Genomic DNA, 21338 nt, shown 5'->3' on the forward strand with positions numbered 1-21338 from the left:
TATAATGTTATATGCTAAAATTAAAATTGTTGGTTTAAATTTTATAATTATTTTATTATACAAATAATAACAAATATAAAATATTTTGTAATACGATCTAATTTAAAATGTATTATTGAGAACTGTAAGACAGATATAAATTACATGATTTATAATGCAAAAATGAATAAATAAAATAAAAATTTGGTTAGAAATTATTAAAATGCACACCAATTTTCAAAAGAACACTTTAAGTTTTCAAAATTTTAATTTTTTAGATTAAGATAATAAATTACATGACTTATAATGTAAAAATTAATAAATAAAATAAAAAATTGGTTAGAAATTATTAGAATGCATACTAATTTTCGAAATAACACTTTAATTTTTTAGATTTCTAGAATAAATTTAGTAAAAGATATTGTTAATAGAAAGAGAGAGATTTCAAATGGCATAAATTTCTTTTTAAAAAAATAATTTTTAGATTTATAGAATAAATTTAGTAGAAAAAGATTGTTAATAGAAAGAAAGAGATTTCAAAAAAAATCATTTTTTTTAAAATAAATAATTTTTTTAAAATTTTTTTTATTTTTTGCTTATTTTTAATGTCAACAAAAATAAAATAAAATGTGTCAAGACAGAATCGTACTTGAAACACGAAGGCTTAACGTGGAAGTGATAATCACTCCACCACATCAACGCAAGTGTAATTGTTTTTTACATTAATAATACTTATCCAAATTCCGTCGTAATTTAATGCACCGCGGGAATTATCCCACATCCTACAGCAAGCTTTAGTTTTGCTTCTATAAATTGATTTGTAAGTTCCTTAAGGTTTGAACGCGTGTGCCCGAAGTTGCCATCTACGCACATCAGATGGGTGACGGTAGTCTTCCGCGTGTGAACAACCGAAAATCGGTAACGTGTTAACTCGTTATGTGACTTGCCATGTGACATCATACGAGCGACTTTCATTCTAGAACCGACACGGTTGCCACGTGTTAACTCCTCATGTAACTCTCCATGTCTCCTTATGTCTCCATGTGGCCCCATATGGGCGACTTTCATTCTAGAACCGGCTAGTTCCCGATTTTATATTGAAATTGACACGAGGTAACCGATTCCTTAAATCGGGTGAATCCGTTGCAACTCGCCGATTTTTAAATCACTGGTTTACATAAATTTATAGAAAAATCCTTCTTGATTTTTAGAATTTAAAAATATTTTCAATATATTTTTATTTTTACACTCATGTCTCTCTTTTGAGATCATAAAGTGTATTTCAAATTTCTCTTTTTTTATACATAGGATTAAGCTAAAATCTGGTAATTCCATACTTTTTGACTATTATGAACCTACAAAAAATTTCAAAAAATAATTCAAAAATAAGAAATAACTATGATACTCCTATAATATTCAAGGGTATTTCAGTAATTTTATTTAATTTTAAACTCTCTCTCTCTACCCAAAATTCAGAGAGATGAAATAGCCTCAGCACATCCACAAACTGCAGAGAATGACTGTTAGCCTTTGGCGCCAAAAAAATAAGGGTCCAAGACCAACCTATTTGAATGCCCTAGAGTGCAAAGCAACCCAACAACTTTGATCTCTCTCTCTCTCTCTCTCTCTCTCTCTCTCTCTTGTCCACCCCTCATGGCCATCATCCCTCATAACCCCTTCATGAAACCAATCCCCCCTCAAGATTCCATACCCAGAAAACACAGGCAACGTTCCAACTCCTCAACTGCAATCCAAGCCATGGCAACAAAAAACAGTCGCAAACCCTGTAATTACTTCTCGGTTCCTGACTCCCTTCACGCTTTCCTGAATTCCGGACAAACAGAAACAGCCCTCCATCTCTTTCACAGTATGAAAACCTTAGATCCTCTCTTGTGGAACATAATGATCAAAGGCTATGTCCAAAATGGATTCTTCCATGAAGCCATTGAATTTTATTACCAAATGCAATCTAATGGTGTGATTCCAGACCATTTCACCTACCCTTTTGTTCTCAAAGCCTGCGCTAGGTTATCTAATATAGCAGAAGGGAAGAAAGTCCACTGTAAATTGGTCAAAACAGGGTTAGATACTGCCCTTTTTGTTGCCAATTCTCTCATAACAATGTACTGCAAATGCAAAGAAATGCACGCTGGGGAATTGGTATTTGATGAAATGCCAGAAAGAGATATTGTTTCATGGAATTCCCTAATAGCAGGGTACGCTTCCAATGCTTATGGACATGAAGCCCTTTTGTGCCTCGGAGAAATGCAGCTCTTTGGGTTCGAACCAGACAGGTTCACCCTGCTTTGCGCTCTCCCTGCAAGCACGCTCGATAAATCTAGGGTTTATGGCAAAGAGATACATTGCAAAACACTAAGATTAGGGTTTTTACCAGACCCAATGCTCGAAACATCACTTCTGGACATGTATTTCAAGTGTAGGGACGTAAGGGCTGCTGAGGGGCATTTTGGCAAGATGTCGATGCGAAACTCGGTTGCTTGGAACACATTGATATCTGGTTATGCTCGTAATAAGCTTGCCCAAAAGGCAATTGATTCATTCTCCAAGATGCAAATGCAAGAAAAGTTATGTCCTGATCCAATCACTATGGTGAACTTGCTGCCGGCTTGTGCACATATAGAAGCTCTATTGCCAGGGAAATCCATTCATGGGTTCTCACTGAGAAAAGGGTTTCTGTCACTAATCAAAGAAAATAAAGGAGACCAGTTTTGCTCCCATCTGGTATTGGAAACTGCTTTGCTGGACACATATGCCAAATGCAAGGAGTTAGAGTATGCCCAAAAGCTATTTGAAAGGATGGTTGAGAAGAACTTGGTCTCTTGCAATGCAATGATTGCTGGTTTTGCACAAAATGGGCAAAACAAAGAGGCTATAGCACTGTTCCATAGCCTATGGCATGTTCCTATGGAGCCGGATGCAACCACCATTGCAAGTGTCCTATCAGCCTACGGTGAGATAGCATCTCTCCGAGAAGGGAACCAGATCCATGGTTATGTGGTGAAATCAGAGTTGGGCTTGGACACTTTCATCCTGAATTCCCTTGTTTATATGTACGCAAAATGTGGCAATTTGCAGCTTGCAACAAGAGTTTTTGATGGAATTCAGAGCAAGGATGTGGTGTCATTGAATGTCATCATCATGGCATATGGGATCCATGGGTATGGGCATGATGCGCTTGACCTCTTCTCTATGATGAAAAACATGGGTATAACACCAAATGGGAGCACCTTTGTCTCGGTTTTAACATCATGTAGCCATTCTGGTATGGTAGATGAAGGATGGAAGCATTTCAATTCGATGCAAAAAGACTATGAAATTGACCCTTGGATAGAGCACTATGCTTGCATGGTCGACCTCCTCGGTCGAATTGGATGCCTGGACCAAGCGGAGATTTTCGTCAGGCAGATGCCTACAAAGCCCACACCAAGAATATGGGGATCTCTATTAAAAGCATGTAGATTTCATGGCCACATAGAATTAGCGGAGCGTGTGGCCAAAAACTTGCTTAAATTAGATCACGACAACACCGGCTGCTACATACTTCTCTCCAACATGTATGCAGCAGCAGGGAGATGGGAAGATGTTGAAGAGGTGAGATTGACACTGAGAGAGAAAGGGTTGGAAAAGACGAGGGGGTGCAATGTGGTAGAGTTGAGCAGTGAGACTTGCAGTTTCTTATATGGGGAAAGAGATCACCCAGAATCTGAGACAATTTATAGAGTGTCAGGTATTTTGTCTAGGCTTATCGGTGAATTAGCATATAGCCCAGGGACCAAGTTTAGACTGCAAGATATAGGGAAGAAAAGAGCAAATACACCCACCAACCATAGCATAAGGTTAGCGCTTAGTCTTGGGTTGATCTCTTCCACTATCGGGACACCCATCCTTATTAGAAAGAATGTTCGGTTATGTGGAGATTGTCACCATGCTCTAAAGATGATTTCTGAGAAAGTTAAGAGAGAGATTATTGTGAGGGATCCCAGACTCTTTCACCACTTCAGAGATGGATATTGCTGCTGTGCTGATTATTGGTAATAAATAAATAAGAATCCCGGTTTCTAAGGACCTAGGCTTAAGTAATAATTGTGACTAGCTTTGGGGTCAAGAGCTTCAATGAAGGTGTAGAGCTCTTCGTTTCCACCCTTAGGGTCTGGGTTGAATCCCAGATAGCCTATCCACACATCTAAAAAGACAAAAGACCAGAGAAAATATATGAGTCAGCTCAAATGCTCGACTGTTACAATACATTTGGATCAAGATATAAAAAAAAACTGAAAAGCCCCCTCCTATTCTCCACTAAAGCATGACATTATGCAGAATGTTGTACTTAAATAAAAATATGCTGATACTCTATGATCAGCATTTGTCGTTTAGATATTCAATTCCTTATAAAACTCAACCGTGTATCTAGTTCCATGAGATAAGTATATACTTCATTGATTCTAAATTACTGTGTTTATAGCAGCAGGTTTAGGTGGTTTTAAACCCCAAATTCAATTCATCGTTATGTTTATGTACTACAAGTGCAAATAGACTTTCAGTATATTTCTAATGGCAGCAGATAGATGTATATTCCTTCCAAAACTAATACAAACTGCCTCAAGCCCTCAACAAGTCGAGCAAACACGCAGGTGCCGATTTTTAGAAAGCCTCAAATAACACACTCCATGGCAGTTACGCATACCATATCCGTAACAGAATATGATTGACTTGTTATCTGGAAAGCCCATAACCAACAACAAATGCAAAATTAGCTAATGAATGGATAGATGGTGCTTGGGGATTCCAGAAAACAAAACCTTAACAAGAAGTGTGATTCGAGCAAGAGACAACATCCCTTATGTCACTTAAACTTTCAATTAAACATGTTTTCTTTTTTTAATCAAATCAGTAGAACATGGTCAATAGAATGGAAATTCAATAAGCCATCATATACATCTGGTATCTTGCTAATGTAGCTCATAAGAGAGGAAATAACCATAATAAATCCTTCCTGCCAGGCAGCAAGAAACATAGTACAATTACAAACAGTTCAACTTGCACAAAAGTTGGGCCAAATATCACAAATGAGTAGCCTAATGTATAGTCCTCAATCCAGCTAATAACAATTTCACCAGCATTGTTTGCGATTCCTTAGCTGATTGAATGCTTCAACTGTCTATCCCTCCCTTCCTCTCCATCATCCCTTCCTCCCTGCCCCCTTGTATTTATACACGTTGTGTGTGTCCATAGTAAAACAGCAGTTTTACATTTTGAGTGCTTGTCATAGATAGACTTTTCTTGTTCTCTTCTTTTATTTGGTTCATGTGGGTGAGTATCTTGATCATTTGTCCTTGTAACACTCTTAGACTAAGTTGATGAGACACTTCCTTGTCAAATTATCCACAATTTAATGTGGTTTTGAGCAAAGGAAGGACCAGCAAAGTGCACGCACACATTTGTAGAAGTAGTTTGAAATTCTCTGTCAATTGAAGACCGCTATGACAGGTCCACAAGAGAGGATTCAAGAGCAAATGATCAGAAATAAACGCTGCAAGATCCTTGGGGCATTTCAAAACCAATTTCCCTGTCAAACAAAATCATGAAGGACCTTATGGAGTAAATGTAAGTAGATATGGCCAAATCAGAACAACTTAAAAGTATATTGCTTGCAGGGAGTGTGCATCAGAAGTCTTACATCAATAATCACAAATCTTGACATTTTGAACCACAGAAGAGGTTGACACATTCAAGTAAATAGGAGACAGAGTAATTCCAAATATATATATATTCCAGAACAATTAGAAAATTATATTTTTGCGCATGTGCAGGAACACAAAAATGTGAGTTGTTGATACTTGCAAGTGTGATAAAGCACATATCACTCGTGTAAAGTCACGGGCCAAAGGACTTACCTATTGATTAGATTTAAAAAATAAATTGTATTTGTAATTCAGTTGTTAAGCAAAAGATTTCTGAAATGTTTCACAATTATGTACAAGATACATGCCAAAACTGTCAAGTGCAAGTATGCAAGGCAAATATGGCCCAAGTTGTTGAGGAAGATCCCATGAGCAATTGCTGAGTTCCACCAATGTTGGGGTTCACATTCTAAAAGTAGTCATCAGTGTTCGAAATTCAGTGAGTCCGAGTCAGAGTCACCCGAGTTGATAGGGCTCAACAACCTACAAAGTCTAGAACACAAGCCTTGGGAACCGTCCAAGTTTTCCCAGTTCCCAAGGTTTTATTGTTAATGTTTCAAGACTCGGCCAAATTCTCTGACCAAGTTGGCCGAAACCAAGTTGCCTGACTCGGACTCAGGACCCTGGCAAGTCCCAAACTGAGTCCCTTGCTTTAAGAAAACTGGTAGTGATGATAGTAGGATATCGTATTCCTTCAATTGTGGAAAACAAATCCACTACTATTTAGATTATCTACAACATTTGCATTTTCGAAGTTACTATTTTAAATTGACAGAAATACATGTGTCATTTCAAATTTTATATAAAAAAATATGGGAGATCAAAATCTAGAAAAAGCAACATAAGTAGGATTAGATCAAAGGGGAGACATGATGTAAATTGCTAATCATCCTATTGTACCAGTGGTTAGGGGCCTCAGAACTAGAATTCATTCAGGATGAGGATTCTATAAGGCCTAGTCTTAGTCTTTATGACAACAAAATAAAGCCTCACTTGAAATCGTCATCCGGAAAGCACCTTCGGCAACGGAAATCTCCATGATGGCTTTAAAATCAATTTCCAACACCGATAATAAATTTCGAAACTCATAAAATGCTACAGATCTTGCGGATCTATTAACACTTACTTTTAGGACGAAATGAACGGTCTAGATAATTTGTTACCATATACACTTATTTTTTTTTGATGAAGTACCATATATACTTTTTTTAGAGCTTGAAATTCTATTTTTTTTCATAATCATAATGTTCAAGCCAAGTTGATCGATGTAAAGGTTTTCTAATGCTTGAATTGCAATTTCGATGAGTTATGAGGTGCGGTTTTACTTATTTTGATAGGGCTGCACCCCTATCAAACCATTTTCCATTCATGATTTGAATCCTAGCTCAATGCCTGATAGAAAGTGGCAGTGTTTTTTTAAAAAAAGGATCGGTAGGGTGGATCGTCCACCCACCAATTCTGTGTCGGATCGCCAGATTGCCAATCCAGATCCATTCAAATCGGCAATCCAAAAATAAAAAAATAAAAAATTAAAAAAATTAAAAGAGAGGTTTACAAGTTATGATTTACTAATATACCAAAGGAAACATTAAAAAAGTTTAAAAAAGGAAAAAAGATATAAAGGGGGATTTTTAAGGCGAGACCAGGCCGGAACCAAGCCCTTCCCAAAACAGGTTCGGTCTCGACCAATTCCTGGTCCGGATTGGGCAAATTCCTTATCCGATTGTGATTTTCAAATTGGAGAAAAGAATAGGCCATTGACTCTTGTTGACCGAACACAAATTTCTTGAAGAAACTTGGAAATTTGGGTCTCTAAGGATGGAAGATGATTATGTGCAGGATAGAATCAATATAACATCAATATTGGGATCCATTGCACCCCACTGCCAAATGAAACCTGATGTAGTGTAACAGAGAAAATTAAATGGTTCCATTACTGTCAAGTAAATATGAAGTCGAACAAATCTAGATATTATCAGTTAGATTAAGAAAAATGTATTAAAAACATGGCAACTTTCATTTAGGGATACTATTTGATCGACCTTTCAGATGCAGATGAAAGTATGAAACCTTCTGTGTGCGGTCCAAATAGAACAAATACTAGGACTTCTCGTGGCACTAGACCAAAATTTGAGTAGATTGTAGCATACCCATTGAACCATGCCATTATTGGAGGATTAGCAAGCAAACATATCGACCATGGGACCAGACCGAGTTTCTAACAAACGATAATGACAAAAACAAAAAACAAAACAGAAAAACAGAATGAGAAAAGAACTTCATATTCAGTTCTAAAAGAACTTCATATTCAGTTCCTTGCAGTACAAACATCCCTATCCTCACATGCAACCACTGGTTACATTTTAATCATGACCAAGAATGAATTATAATAGAACGATAAGTCTTAAAATAAAAACAAAGTCATAAGGTTATTGAGGATTAAGAACCAATACGCCTCCATAGAAAGTGAAAAGTTACCACAACCACACATGAGATTTAACATTATCACAAGGTAACAGGGTAGAACACAATTGAACTAGCTAATTACCCTTTACAAAGGCTTGACTACAAACCATGTAAGATAGAGGGTTGTAAAACACCAGACTTTCAAAGCAATTGTTTCATAACACCCATCTCAATTGTTCATCCATTCTGTGATTGAATGCATCTTTCAACTACCCAAACCCAATGAACAAAAAATATATATAAAACCTAATCCTATCTACATCATTGGTTCGGATTTAAAAAATGAACATTCCTCTTTATGTCTATATCAGCATCCCTCTAAACCATCCATTTAATTAAATGGACTACAAATCAGTTACAAGGCTTCTCCTCTTCCAGGAGGAAACCTGCAAACTCCCTGATGCAATATGTAGATAAACTTTAGTCCTATGCGCACCAACCCTGTGCGAATGGATAACCTTTGTTTATTTCTCATGTGCTTTGAGATCTCAACCAGTTTAAAAATCAGCACGTCCACAACCAAGCTGATAGCTGTATGTGTCCCTCCCAGGCATCGCTTTGGCATTGCCCAGAAGATTGGGGTGCAACACAGACTCCCTTCTCAACAAAAACCTGGACCTACCTCTCTACCTGGATGTAGCTAGAAAGGCTTGAAGGGATGGAGTTGTCTTGAGGTTCGATCACAGACTAGCAGCCTGGAAAGGTAGACTCCTCTACGTTCTCAAATATCTTGATCTATCACCTATCCCTCTTTTGAATGCTAGCGGCTATTGTGAGCATTTTATGATGTCGAAAGTGGGACTTCATGTGGGTTGGTGCTAGAGACTCACATAAGTTTTATCTAGCAATGTAGGACACTGCGTGTAAAGCTAAAAGAGCAGGGCTATGTTAGATTTGGACATTTGGTGATACGCCATGTCAAATCCACCAGCAAAACAGGGAGAAGCAGCAGGTTCTAGAAGGATACTTGGTGCAGTGAGAGATCCCTGGAGGTTGGTTGACTTCCAAAACGTCCTCATCTTAGCATCAGATCAAGGAGTTCCCATCTCCCAGACATACGAGTCGCCTGATGGTAGCATTATCTAGTTACCGAGGTTTAGGAGAAACATCAATAACGATGTTTTTGGATCTTGTTGTCTTGCTGGAATGCCTTAAGCCCCACTTCATCCACCAATCTGGAAGAGAAAAAATTGTATGGCACCCTTCCTCAACAGGTGTCTTTGTATCCTCCTATGCGGACCTGAACCTCAACTTGAACCTGGCACTTGGATCTAGAACCTGGTTTCTCCCTGCCCACCTAAAGTTGACGCTTTTAATTGGATTGTCATATCCAGAAAAGCCCTCACAAATGACAAATTTGGAGACCAATCTACCTTCCCAGCAGATGCATCATGTGTAAGGACAGTGAGGAAACAAGAGACCATCATTTCATTCATTGTGAAGTGCAGAGAACTTCGGTTGGGCTAAGTAACACCCAAAACTGTACAACACCTTTTCTCCTCCCACTTCTCACCCCCTTTCTCAACTTTTGGCCTGCAAATGTGGTGGGGGTCTCTCCTATTTGTAGTCTGGACCATTTGGCTAGGGCACAACATGCACTTTTCAAAAGTTAAGAACCCCAGACTAACATGATCAAAGTTTGTGTTAAAGCCAGCATTATTTTGTGGGCTCACACCAGCAAGAGCTTGGTGCATACTCCAAAACAGGCTTCAAACTGCAATGAGAAAAACTCCTATGGACTAAGCTGATGACAATCTCAAGGCCACTCATTGGATCCCTCCTACCCCAGGTGTGAAAAACTCAACTTCAACGGCTGCGCTTCTGGCAACCTGCAGTCTAGCTGAGATTGGGGATACTTTCAGAAACTGTTCGGCCTAGACTGTCCAATCGGGGTCACCAACACCACCATTGCTGAAGCCCAGGCCTTGCTGTGTGTTAGTTGAAGAGTATTCTACGAATGTGATTAACTGAACAAACAAATCTGCCCCCCTTCCCTTGGAGACTGGAAGCCATTTTTGAAGAAATTTTCAAGTTACGCAGCATTCTAGACAATTGTGGAGAGAAGCAAACACAAATGTCTGCTCCTTCATGAAAGACAGTGCTTCAGGCACAAAGCTCGCAATCCATAGGCCTTAAGACCTATAGATTGTTTCACCTTTTACCCATTTTTTGTACAAACCTTCTATACCCAACACAGTTATGCATACCAAATTCCAATAGCAATCTGTGCATCTCTTTTACTTAACACAAAAAGTTAATTTCTTCAAAAAAAATGAAAAATGTAATATTTGTTAAGAGATATATATAAGCTAAAGAATATTGTAACAGCTGGAACTTTACAAACTCCATTGAAATGTTACATAATAACGATCTCTGCAAAGCCCTGGTGAGATTTGCATGCATCACACAAAAGGCGCCTAAGGCATTCCGATTCTAGGTATAGTGGTATACCATACACATCCTTGTATACAATTTGAAGTCATCATTATCCACATGATCCTGCACAAGTCATCACTTGCAACGGAATGCAGCAAGTTACCTCCTTTGCCTGGAATGTTCACGAATGAGCTTATCAGTTAAGCTATTCCAAATTAGATATCACATTAACTAAAAATAAACATGTCACATTTAAGAGACACCAATAAAGATTTATAAACAGCCACAACAGCAGCACAACAACAATATCACAGAAATGGAGCCACTTAGGCAACAAACTTCAACCAAATGCATCTGGAAAGGATTGACATTGTTTTTTCTTTCATGTTTAGGCTTGTTGAAACATCTAAAACAGCAAATGGTGAGGAACAAACTTGAAAAGGAGAAAAGAGAAAAAACGAAAAATAAATGATAAGACACTTTATATGGAGCAACAGATCTCAATACTTCAATGAATCAAGGATATGAAATGGAAAAACAATGGTGGGGCAGGAACAAGATGTTTACTTGGGGATTCTGGCATATTCTCAGATGCTATGGGAAATCTAAACTTGCAACTTCAATGAATAAATGAATCAGGAAAATAAAAAAGATGAATAAATGCAAGCAATTGGATTTTGCAGGGCTTAGAGTCGCAAATTTTAGTGGAGAAAAGAATCGGAGACAAAAAAGGATAAAAAAATGCAAGCAGTTGAATTTTGTGGCGAAAGTACGACGAAATTGGATGGAGAAATGAATCAGGGAAAAATAAAACAATGCAAAACAATCCAATTTGCGGTGAAAGAGCCATCTAAACCACAACATTTGAACTGAATAAGCATTCCCCAAATGTTAAAAATAAAAAAGTGAATCATCATCTACATTCAAAATTAACAGCTAAAAAAACTTGAAAATTTAAGAGAGAGAGAAAGACATCATTCCCATGGCAAATTCACAAACAAAAAACAAACAGAATTATAAAATGCAGAGAGAGAGAGAGAGAGACTTACTGGTCCCGATCCTTGTCAAGCATCACCCTGTGCTTCTCGGCGAGCTTCTCAAGGGCATTATGCACGGAGTCCCTTCCCCTGATAAGAAGCCGTGTAATCACCTCCGGATCCCTCTCAAACCTCGCCTCCTCGAACTCGCGACGAGCATTCTCCCTCAGCACGTCGCGCCAGAGCACCCCTCTCTGATCAGGCCACAAGAAGAACCTTGTCGCCCTAATTATGTCCCTGTAGAGGCTCAGAGCCTCTCTTCTACTGCTCGTGAGCCTCTGTCTCAGGACCGCTTCCTCCTCTTCGCCATTCCCGCCGCCTTTATTCGTCTCTTTCTTGACGAGATGCCGGTCGAGGAGCTCCTCCACTGTGTCGGGGCCGCTGTGCAGCTGCCTGAGTGTGTCATTCTTCAAAGCAGGCATGAGAGATTGGAATTTCCTCCATTTTGACAGAGACGTCATTATTTTCTCCCTCTTCCCCTTCTGCTACAAACCTCAGTGAAACGTTTGTTTTGGGTTTTCACATTACAATTTCGAATGGCCTGAAAAGCAATGTAGTCAGGACCGGACTGGTGAGGGCACTTTTTTATTGAACTGGAAGAACCGTATCTGTTCATAGGCAGACAGTCCTAGTAAACTGAAACCGGATCTGTTCACAGGCAGATAGGCCTAATAAATTGAAAACATGAGAAAATTTATCTAAACTTTATAACGCATAAATAAGAGGATTTCAAGTTTAACTTTATAATTGACTGGTTTGATTTCGAGACATATGAATATAAAAAATAAAAAATAATACATCTTTTAGAAGTTTACGTAGACCATATTTTTAAAGATTCTCAAGGGTTTATAGATCTGTTTAATCTAGACCATCATAAGATTTTGACAATGAAACGTATTAGTGAACAAAATTTATAAGTGTGTTTTACTTTTAGGCCTTGTTTGGCAACTGGAAGCTCGTGTTATATGAAACTTGGAAGTTCCTTCTACCTATGAATTTGAATGACCTGGCTTGTAATACTGGAAAGTACTATGTTTGGTAACTTGTTTGAAATTTAGGGGGATCCTAGAAACCTCCACCTGAAAGTTATCAAACCGGAATACCTAGTAACTGACCAATTTAACCCATACATGAAAGAATTTGACATATACATGAAAAAGATGGATGAGCGGCAAGACAATAAAAGATAGAATTCGAGATGAATCTATTCGAGAGAATTTAGGCATGGCACCAATAGGCAATAAAATGATAGATACTAGATTTAGGTAGGTTGGTCATAATGTGGCGTTGACTAAGGACAACACTTGTTAAGAGGTGCGAGGTAGTTTAAGTGGAATGATTGAAAATGATAGGGGATAGACCCAAAAAGACGTGATTTGAAGACTTATGGCCTCAGTGAAGATATGACATTTAATAAAGCATAATGAAAAACCAATATTCATGTAGCTTATCCCAATTAATTGAAAAAAGGCTAAAAAACCAATATTCATGTAGTTGATCCTAATTAATTGATAAAAGACTAAAATGATGATGATGATGGAAAAATTTGTATTTGGGGTTAATATTAATTTTTTCAACGAGAACCCAATATATCATCTATAATAGGTCAACCAAGAAAAATAGTTTAGGCAGTCCAAAAATGTAATCAAATATATACAGTAGCCCAACCATTTTATAGCAATTTCATTATACGATTATTTATATTTCCTAATTAATTATATAAAAAAAACTATACGAAATACATTTGTTAGTTGAAGTTGAAGGCATAATTGAAGGTTGGGTCTCCATGCCTATTAAATTCAGATATCACAGAAGAACCATTCCAAATATTCAATTGAACGATCAATATACCATAGAAAAATCATTACAAAGAATAAGCACATTTATGTGTCCCATTTTCAAATGCACTTCAAGTTCTTCTATCCATATGGAAACCCTAAACATGGTATCATCGGTTCAGCACAGCAAGATTGTATTATTCCATTATCATCAACAAATATCAGTCTTACCCTCTCTACAGTGTATGACAGCAGCCCCAACATATTGGGCATTAATTCCAATCTAAGTTTTCAAACTCAAATAAGCAACTCAATTCAACCAGTTAGAGTCAGTGCTGCACAACAGCTTTAGCATGCACACCATCAAAATTCCATTATAAATTCATCACATATATCATATATCATCCCATCCAAGCATTTGCATATTAAAGCTCAGTACGTTATTTAACCGTCATCATTCATAATACAATAAAGCTTATACTTTGCACATGGGTTGCTTAAAAATAAAAGAACAAGTGAAACAAAATCATATGCGCCTAAATAAAAGAAAAAAAGTTATGGCTCAACATGTAGACATCCAAAAAAAAAATCATCTAAAGGCCATTACTTTTGATATACAATATATAAATTTGGAAATTATGCCAAGGTTTTCGAGGTCACAAAATTTATCCTTCTCTCACCATTATGTTCAGCCAAATTTATAACATATAAATCAAACTAAAGAATATCTGAAAATTCAAACATAAAAACTATAAAAAAGGAATAAAAATTGCTAGATAAAATTAAACACGATCGTCACAAATATCCAATATAGACAACAAGAAAAAGACAAAATTTGTATGAGATATTTACAAAAAGCAAAGATCAGTAACAAACAAAGAGAAACCAGTAAGCCGAGATTACAAAAACCCAACACACCATTATAGGGCCCTACAATTTGTTGTTTTGTGCAATTTTCAATAGATTTTTTCTGGTTAAATAATTTAAATTGGGTATCTTGTACCCCCGTTTTATGCACTTTACAAGTAATAAACATAACAAAATGGTAGTGAGATGGTTCATGGGATATCCACACAAGGATATTACCGAGTGATTCAGAAGAATAGAGTGAATATTGATAACAAAAGGCAACAATAAACAGATTGCAGTGAATCAAAAGAAACAATGTGAATAATGATAGTAGAAGCCAATATTAACCTATTGTAATATGTAACTTCCGCCACAAAAAACGACGTGATTTTGCTATTAACCTAGATTTGCATATAAAATTGGTGAATAAACAAGATCATGGAGTGTTCAAATGTTGTTGGTGTAGGACTTAAGTCATCACTGTTCTATTAGGACCGTGATGATAGGGGCAACATTAGAACCATCACGTTACTTACATAATCGTGATGGCAGCATTAGAACCATCACGGTACTTACAACTGTGGTGATCACCTTGACTATCACAGATCTTGCACCACCATAATACCCATCACGGAAATCTCTCACCTGTCGCATAAAACCGCCTCTTCCAATTTGAAAACATAATACTGTCACATTTTAATTAAAAATGTGATAGTTGAATAACCGATCACAATGCTTTAAGTGTCGTGATGCTTCAAACACGGTTCTCTTAGAACCGTGATGATTTAAACCCAATACAAAGTTACTAAGAACCCGCTATGACCATCATGGTTCTTGGTTGACCGTGATGCTTTCATAGACCTAAAACTAATGTAAAATATATTTTCGTCAAAAAAATGTAAAAAGTATTGAAAAAAAGGTATGAATGAGCTTTTGAACAAATTGGAGTTTATTTTTAATAATCTAAAAAAATGAGGATATTTTTTATAATTTCCTTTCATTCATTGGAAGTAAAACTTTTGGAACCCTTGGAGTATTTCTCATTCAGCTCAGCAATGTTGGATGGTTGGATCGGCAATTTGAATGGGCCAAATTAGTAATATAAAAAAAATTAAAAATTAAAAATTAAAATACGCATTAATTTTACAGTGGGGTTTTTGGGGCGAAGACTTAGAAGGTCTTAAAAAAATATTAGATAAATTTTAAAAAATAAAAAATATTTAATAAGCCGTTTTAGGGGAACCATGGCGGACCAATACCTTACTGAAATTGGTTCGATCTCTTTTGATTATGGGTTGATTTAGATTTTGAATCATTGGTTTTAAAACATATATAGTATCGATCTAAGTGAGTGGGAGCTGGTCATGAGTGCAAATATGTTATGTACACAGATCAATCTTTCTCTAGCAAATGTACACAATTCATTCTTTATCTAATGGAAAAAGTTTAGGACTATGCGGCCAAGTCTGCATATATAGAAATGCGGGTTTATTAATAAATCTATTTTTAAGATGTATTTTTTGAATTTATTTTGAATGATATGTAGTATCTAATATGAAGATCATGAATATGAAAAAAAAAGTAATTTAAAAAACTATAAATAATCATTTTTAGTAAGAGAACATTTGGACTGTTAGTTTCCATTGTATTTAGATGGAACACCTACTTGCCTCCATCTTGGAAAACCCTCTAATTGATCATCTCGACATTGAGATGTATGAAATAAAAAATAAAAACAACCAATTTTGAGTCCCATAAATAATGCAACTTACAACACATTATCTAGAGCATCCATTTTCAAGTTTTTCATATATTTATAGATCTACTTTATTTTAATCCTAAGAGTTTTTTATACCAAAATTACATGTTAGATAAAATTTGGAGGTATACCTTAATTGGATTGTTTAAGGTTGCAACCTTGTAGAAACCATACCCTTATCTAATGTACATTCCTCTCGCAACATGCATCCATAGTCGATCTCTCCATCTCATGCTACGATGACCAGACTAGACTGGATGGCCAAGGCAGTTAGAATGTCAACAAAGTGTTGATTTGGTAAAAAATAAAAATCAAGTTTGGAAAAAAATTAGTCAAAATCAATACTTGTTCAGTTTTCATTGGTTGGAATGTTAGTTTTGACTGATTATAGTGAAAGTATACAATGAGACCATTTACCATTGGTACAAGGTGGTTATAATTAATCTTGACGATTGTATATGAAATTGGGTGGCTGCATTTATTTCATTGACCAAGCTCAAAGTTGGAAAGAATTTTTCTCGAACTTTGCAACACACCCAAGCTATCAGATTTTGCATCGGATGGTTAAGTAATTGCGACCTCCATATATCAAAAGTAAATAGTCTCATTGTATATCATCCATTGATTATATTAATTAAACAAAATTGAACGATTTTTTTTATACATTTGTGTTTTAAAATCATTATCTTATTTGTACTTTGAGGGGAATGACAAAACATGATTAATGTAGTGGACCCCAAATAGCTGGGATAAAACTCGCATGATGATGATGCTTATTTACTCATAGAATTAGAGTTAAGTGGACGAAACAAAGATGGGTTTCTAGAGCCAGATGTAATCATCACATATCAATAAAACTGAAAGGGAAGTTCGATATAATTGCTTTAGAACCAGTTATGCTTTATGAGATGGAATGTTTGGCGCTAAAAAAATAACGTATCAATAAAATAAGATGTTGAGTTGGATGAATGAGAAGAAAATAGGTGATAAAATTTAGAATGAATAAATTTAAGGGAACTTAGACGTAACTTCAATAGATAAGAAGGCTCAAATTGTTGGGATAAGATGAATGAGTAACATAAAAATAAATGATAGAATTTGGAATGAATAAATTTAAAAAAATTTAGGTATAGCTTCAAAAGATAAGAATACTTACGTAGTTGAAATAAGATTCTAGTGATGATGATGATGATGATGATGATGATGATGATGATTATTGTTATTATTATTATTATTATTATTATTATTATTATTATTATTATTATTATACAATGGTTTAAAAAACGGATTGGTGACCGGGATCGGGCTTCCAAAAAACCGATCCGGATCGGCGAATCGGCGATCAGGATCGGGAATCGGGTGAATCGTTCAGAATAAAGCTTAAAAAAAATCCGAAAAAATTATTAAAATTCATTATAAATATTGTTTTTTAGGAATTCAATAAGAAATGAGGGTACTCCATTAAGAATTTTCATGTTTTTGAATGAATATGCGAATATTGATATGTTCTTTCCCTGCATGAACTGCCATTCAGCATTTAATTTACATCACACAAAAGGATAAACATATAATTATCATGGAATAAGTATATCAACATACATGGACTACAATAAAGCATAAAATTAGTAACATATGATCTAAAAATAAAATGATAGACGACGTTATTGTTCTTCTTGGTTACGCTGGTGTCATTGATTGAATTCGTTTAACAATTCATTAATTCAATCTAAAAACGAATCATCGATATTAGCAGGCGTCTGAATATTCTCAAATCCCTGAGTGTTAGTGTTTTGTTGTGTTCCCAATCTAAAATCCCCGAAGATTGTCCATCCTTCATGCTCACCTGCACTGTCGTGCTCATCGCTACACTGTTGCTGTTGGGACTCGATATGTGAATAATATGGCTGGGATAGGGCGGCCTCATAATCATCATCTCTCTCATTTTCTCTTTGAATAATATGGATTAAAAAAAAAAAAAAACAAATTTTCAAAAAAATCAATCATGGATTAAAAAAAAAAAATCACAAATTTTCAAAAAATTCTATCATGGATTACAAAAAAAAATTTGATCATGGATTAAAAAAAAAAAATCACAAATTTTCCAAAAATTCTATCATGGATTACAAAAAAAAATTCGATCATGGATTAAAAAAAAAAATCACATATTTTCAAAAAATTCAATCATGGATTACAAAAAATTCGATCATGGATTACATAAAATTCGATCATGGATTACATAAAATTCGATCATGGATTACAAAAAATTCGATCATGGATTACAAAAAAAAACAAAAAAAAAAAAACAAAAAATTTAATCTTGGATTACAAAAAAAGAAAAAAACAATTCGATCATGGATTACAAAAAATTCAATCATGGATTACAAAAAACTCTATCATGGGTTACAAAAAAAGCAAAAAACAAAAAATTCAATCATGGATTATAAAAAAAAAACAAACATTTCGATCATGGTTTACAAAAAAAAACAAACATTTCGATCATGTATTACAAAACATTCGATCATGGATTACAAAAAATTCTATCATGGGTTACAAAAAAAAAAATAAAACAAAAAATTCGATCATGAATTATAAGAAAAAAAAACAAACATTTCGATCATGGATTACAAAAAAACAAAAACAATTCGATCATGGATTACAAAAAAATCGATTAAGTATTACAAAAAAATCTATCATGGGTTAAAAATAAAAAATAAAATAAAAAAAAAAAAAAAAAAAAAAAAAAAATCCCGTACGGGATTCGCCGATTCACTGTTCAGACTCGCCGATTCCATACAATGAATCGGTGAGTCACTATACAGAATCGTCCGATTCTCTCTAAAACCAGACGATTTTCGATTTTTTAGCCGATCCACTTTTTGCGATTTCGAGTTGGGCACGGCGTTTTTAAAAACACTGGTATCATACATTCCCATGAATTAATTATTCATATCGTAGTATCGCTTTTGATACAACCAGGGTTGTTTGCTACCCGCTAGGCATGCTTTTTGAGAACTAGGGTTTTAGCCATTGGAGCTTCTAGATTGCACATCCCTTCCGAGAAATTAGGGTTTTACCTTCACGGAGCCATTGTAGCTTCCAGATTGCAGATTACACCTCCCTTCTGCATCCTTGCATCCACCATGAGCGTCAATTTGTTCAATGTTCACTTCTTAAGGAAAGCTTATTCTCATTCTTCTACCCGGTATCTCCTAGCTCTACGTGAAACCATACTCTGTCTCTCTTCTCCCTTTTCAACTTTCAATCTTCTCACTCTTCATGAGACCAATGGCGATGAAAAACCTGCAATTCAGGAAGACCCAGTTGCAGAGAAGGCTTACCTGTTGCTCAGAGACCATTACAGGAAAAACCCATTTCCAGAGAACCACGAGCTCAAACCTTCGGCTCCCACTTTTGCCATTCTCTCCCTAAACCAAGAGCTTTCCAAGTTTTTCTCTCTCATCACCCCGTTCCAAGCTCAACGAGTTATTGAAAAATGTGGAAGCCTTCGACGTGGGATACCATGGATCCAAGCTCTGGCTTTTTTCAACTGGGCTCTCTCTCAACCTGGATTTGAACCACAAACTTCCGTTTTCAATGAAATGATTGATCTTTTTGGCAAAGTTCGTCGCTTTGATTTGGCTTGGGAGTTGATAAACTTCATGAAAACCGAAAAACTGGAAATTGGGGTCGAAACATTTTCCATGTTGATCAGGCGATATGTTCGGGCTGGGCTTGCAGCTGAAGCTGTTCATGCATTCAATCAAATGGAAGATTATGGACCCAAACCTGATTCAATAGCTTTTACTATAGTTCTAAGTGTTCTGTGTAAGAAGAGAAGAGCCCAAGAAGCTCAATCATTTTTCAGTAGCTTGAGAGATAGGTTTCCTCCTGATTTAGTAACATACACCACCTTGATGTATGGTTGGTGCCGCGTATATAACATAGAAGAGGCCGAGAGGGTCTTTAAAGAGATGAAAGAGAATGGTTTCCAACCCAATGTGTACACTTACACTATTGTAATTGACGCTCTTTGTAGGGCTGGGCAGGTTAATCGTGCTTATGATATGTTTAGAGAAATGGTTAATGCTAATTGTGCCCCTAATGCAGCAACTTTCAATGCTTTGATGCGGATTCATGTGAAGGCGAATGAGATTGAGAAGGTCTCTCAGGTTTATAACCAGATGAAGAGAATGGGGTGTGATCCTGATGTGATAGCCTACAATTTTTTGATAGAAGCCCACTGTAGGGATGATAATTTGGATAAAGGGCTCAAGGTTTTGAACCAGATGATTAGCAAAGGGTGTAATCCTAATGCTTCTAGTTTCAATCTCTTGTTTCAGTGTATTTCCAAGTTGAAGGATGTTAATGGAGCACACCGTCTCTTCTCGAGAATGAAGGATTTGGGGTGTCAACCTAACACAATAACATATAACATTCTGATGAGGATGTTCTCAGAGAGTAAATCGACTGATATGGTGATTAAATTGAAGAAGGAGATGGATAAGAATGGTTGTGAACCAAACGTGAACACGTATAGAGTCTTGATTTCTACGTTTTGTGGGATTGGGCATTGGAACCAGGGCTATAAATTCTTCAAGGAGATGATGGAAGAGAAATGCTTGAGACCTACTTTACCTGTGTACAAGATGCTGCTAGAGCAGTTGAGAAAAGCTGGTGAGATTAAGAAACATGAAGAATTGGTAGAGATGATGACAGAGAAAGGGTTTGTTGACCGTCCCATATAGTTTTCTTCTGACAGTAAAAATTAAGAATATTTAATCTGTCAATTTTAGGTCTGCATTCTATGGCCTTTCTTGGATTACCTTTGTATCTGAAGCATGAAGGGGACATGGGGCAGAGATTGGTATGGAGCTGAATGGCCAGGATGAACTGGGGGTGCCCTAAATGTGTTTTGGACGTGAAGCTTGGTGGGTTCCACAGATTCTGGGACTAGGAACTATTGAAGCCGCCATTTCATGTGGAGACTCGTGACTATTTAAAGCCAATTTCCATTTTGTATGTAATTCAGCTGGTTTAAAATCAGAAGACAGGGTAATCATCACATGAACCGATAGACAATTTTGTATTTCATGTGCAGCAGAATACCACATTGATTTTTCATTTCCGTTTGCTTTTTTCAACTCAAACAGATCATGGTTGTTTAGTTCTATTTCCAGTCTAATATTATTAATTTGTCAAGACTCGAGATTTTTGTCAGTTGGGCCAGTCATATTCAAGTTGCCCCTAGCCTTTTAAGTATGGTAGGTTAAAGAAGGTTCCATATATTTTATTGTTAGATGTTCTTAGATACTGTTAGCATGCGGCTAAACCATGATGCTGTTCAAGCTTGAAGTTGCATGCACTAATAAATTTTTGTTGCTTGCCCATCTGT

General features: G+C 36.2%; 3 protein-coding genes across 4 annotated transcripts; 2 read left to right on the forward strand and 1 right to left on the reverse strand.

Moving 5' to 3' along the window:
• Positions 1-553: 553 nt before the first annotated feature.
• On the forward strand, positions 554-4447 carry LOC105420758 (Tetratricopeptide repeat (TPR)-like superfamily protein). The gene has a single exon (XM_011625643.3). The coding sequence runs from the start codon at positions 1633-1635 to the stop codon at positions 4033-4035; it is 2403 nt and encodes an 800-aa protein (XP_011623945.2). The 5' UTR covers positions 554-1632; the 3' UTR covers positions 4036-4447.
• A 465-nt stretch (positions 4448-4912) lies between these two features.
• EMB1793 (LYR family of Fe/S cluster biogenesis protein) lies at positions 4913-12059 on the reverse strand. Of its 2 annotated transcripts, XR_966708.3 has the most exons (3): positions 11573-12059; positions 10599-10695; positions 4913-5566 (listed from the first exon to the last, which is right to left on the reverse strand). XR_966708.3 is itself a non-coding variant. In XM_006845635.4 (2 exons), exons 1-2 carry the CDS (start codon positions 12019-12021, stop codon positions 10683-10685), a joined length of 462 nt encoding a protein of 153 aa, XP_006845698.2. In that variant the 5' UTR covers positions 12022-12059; the 3' UTR covers positions 10435-10682. The 2 variants fall into 2 exon arrangements, 1 of the variants encoding a protein (XP_006845698.2); XM_006845635.4 differs by lacking the exon at positions 4913-5566 and having other exon boundaries at positions 10435-10695.
• A 6881-nt stretch (positions 12060-18940) lies between these two features.
• On the forward strand, positions 18941-21145 carry LOC18435593 (uncharacterized). Its single transcript, XM_006845636.4, has one exon. The coding sequence runs from the start codon at positions 19087-19089 to the stop codon at positions 20689-20691; it is 1605 nt and encodes a 534-aa protein (XP_006845699.1). The 5' UTR covers positions 18941-19086; the 3' UTR covers positions 20692-21145.
• Positions 21146-21338: the final 193 nt, after the last annotated feature.

This window comes from Amborella trichopoda, chromosome 12, assembly GCF_054954075.1.
Source record: "Amborella trichopoda isolate Santa Cruz 75 chromosome 12, AtrichopodaSantaCruz75HAP2 v2.0, whole genome shotgun sequence".
Classification (NCBI taxonomy): Eukaryota; Viridiplantae; Streptophyta; class Magnoliopsida; order Amborellales; family Amborellaceae; genus Amborella; species Amborella trichopoda.

What these genes read in the sequence shown, in the direction of transcription:
- LOC18435593 (XM_006845636.4), top strand. Translation starts at nt 19,087, where the DNA reads ATGAGCGTCAATTTGTTCAATGTTCACTTCTTAAGGAAAGCTTATTCT.
- EMB1793 (XM_006845635.4), bottom strand. Translation starts at nt 12,021, where the DNA reads ATGACGTCTCTGTCAAAATGGAGGAAATTCCAATCTCTCATGCCTGCT.
- LOC105420758 (XM_011625643.3), top strand. Translation starts at nt 1,633, where the DNA reads ATGGCCATCATCCCTCATAACCCCTTCATGAAACCAATCCCCCCTCAA.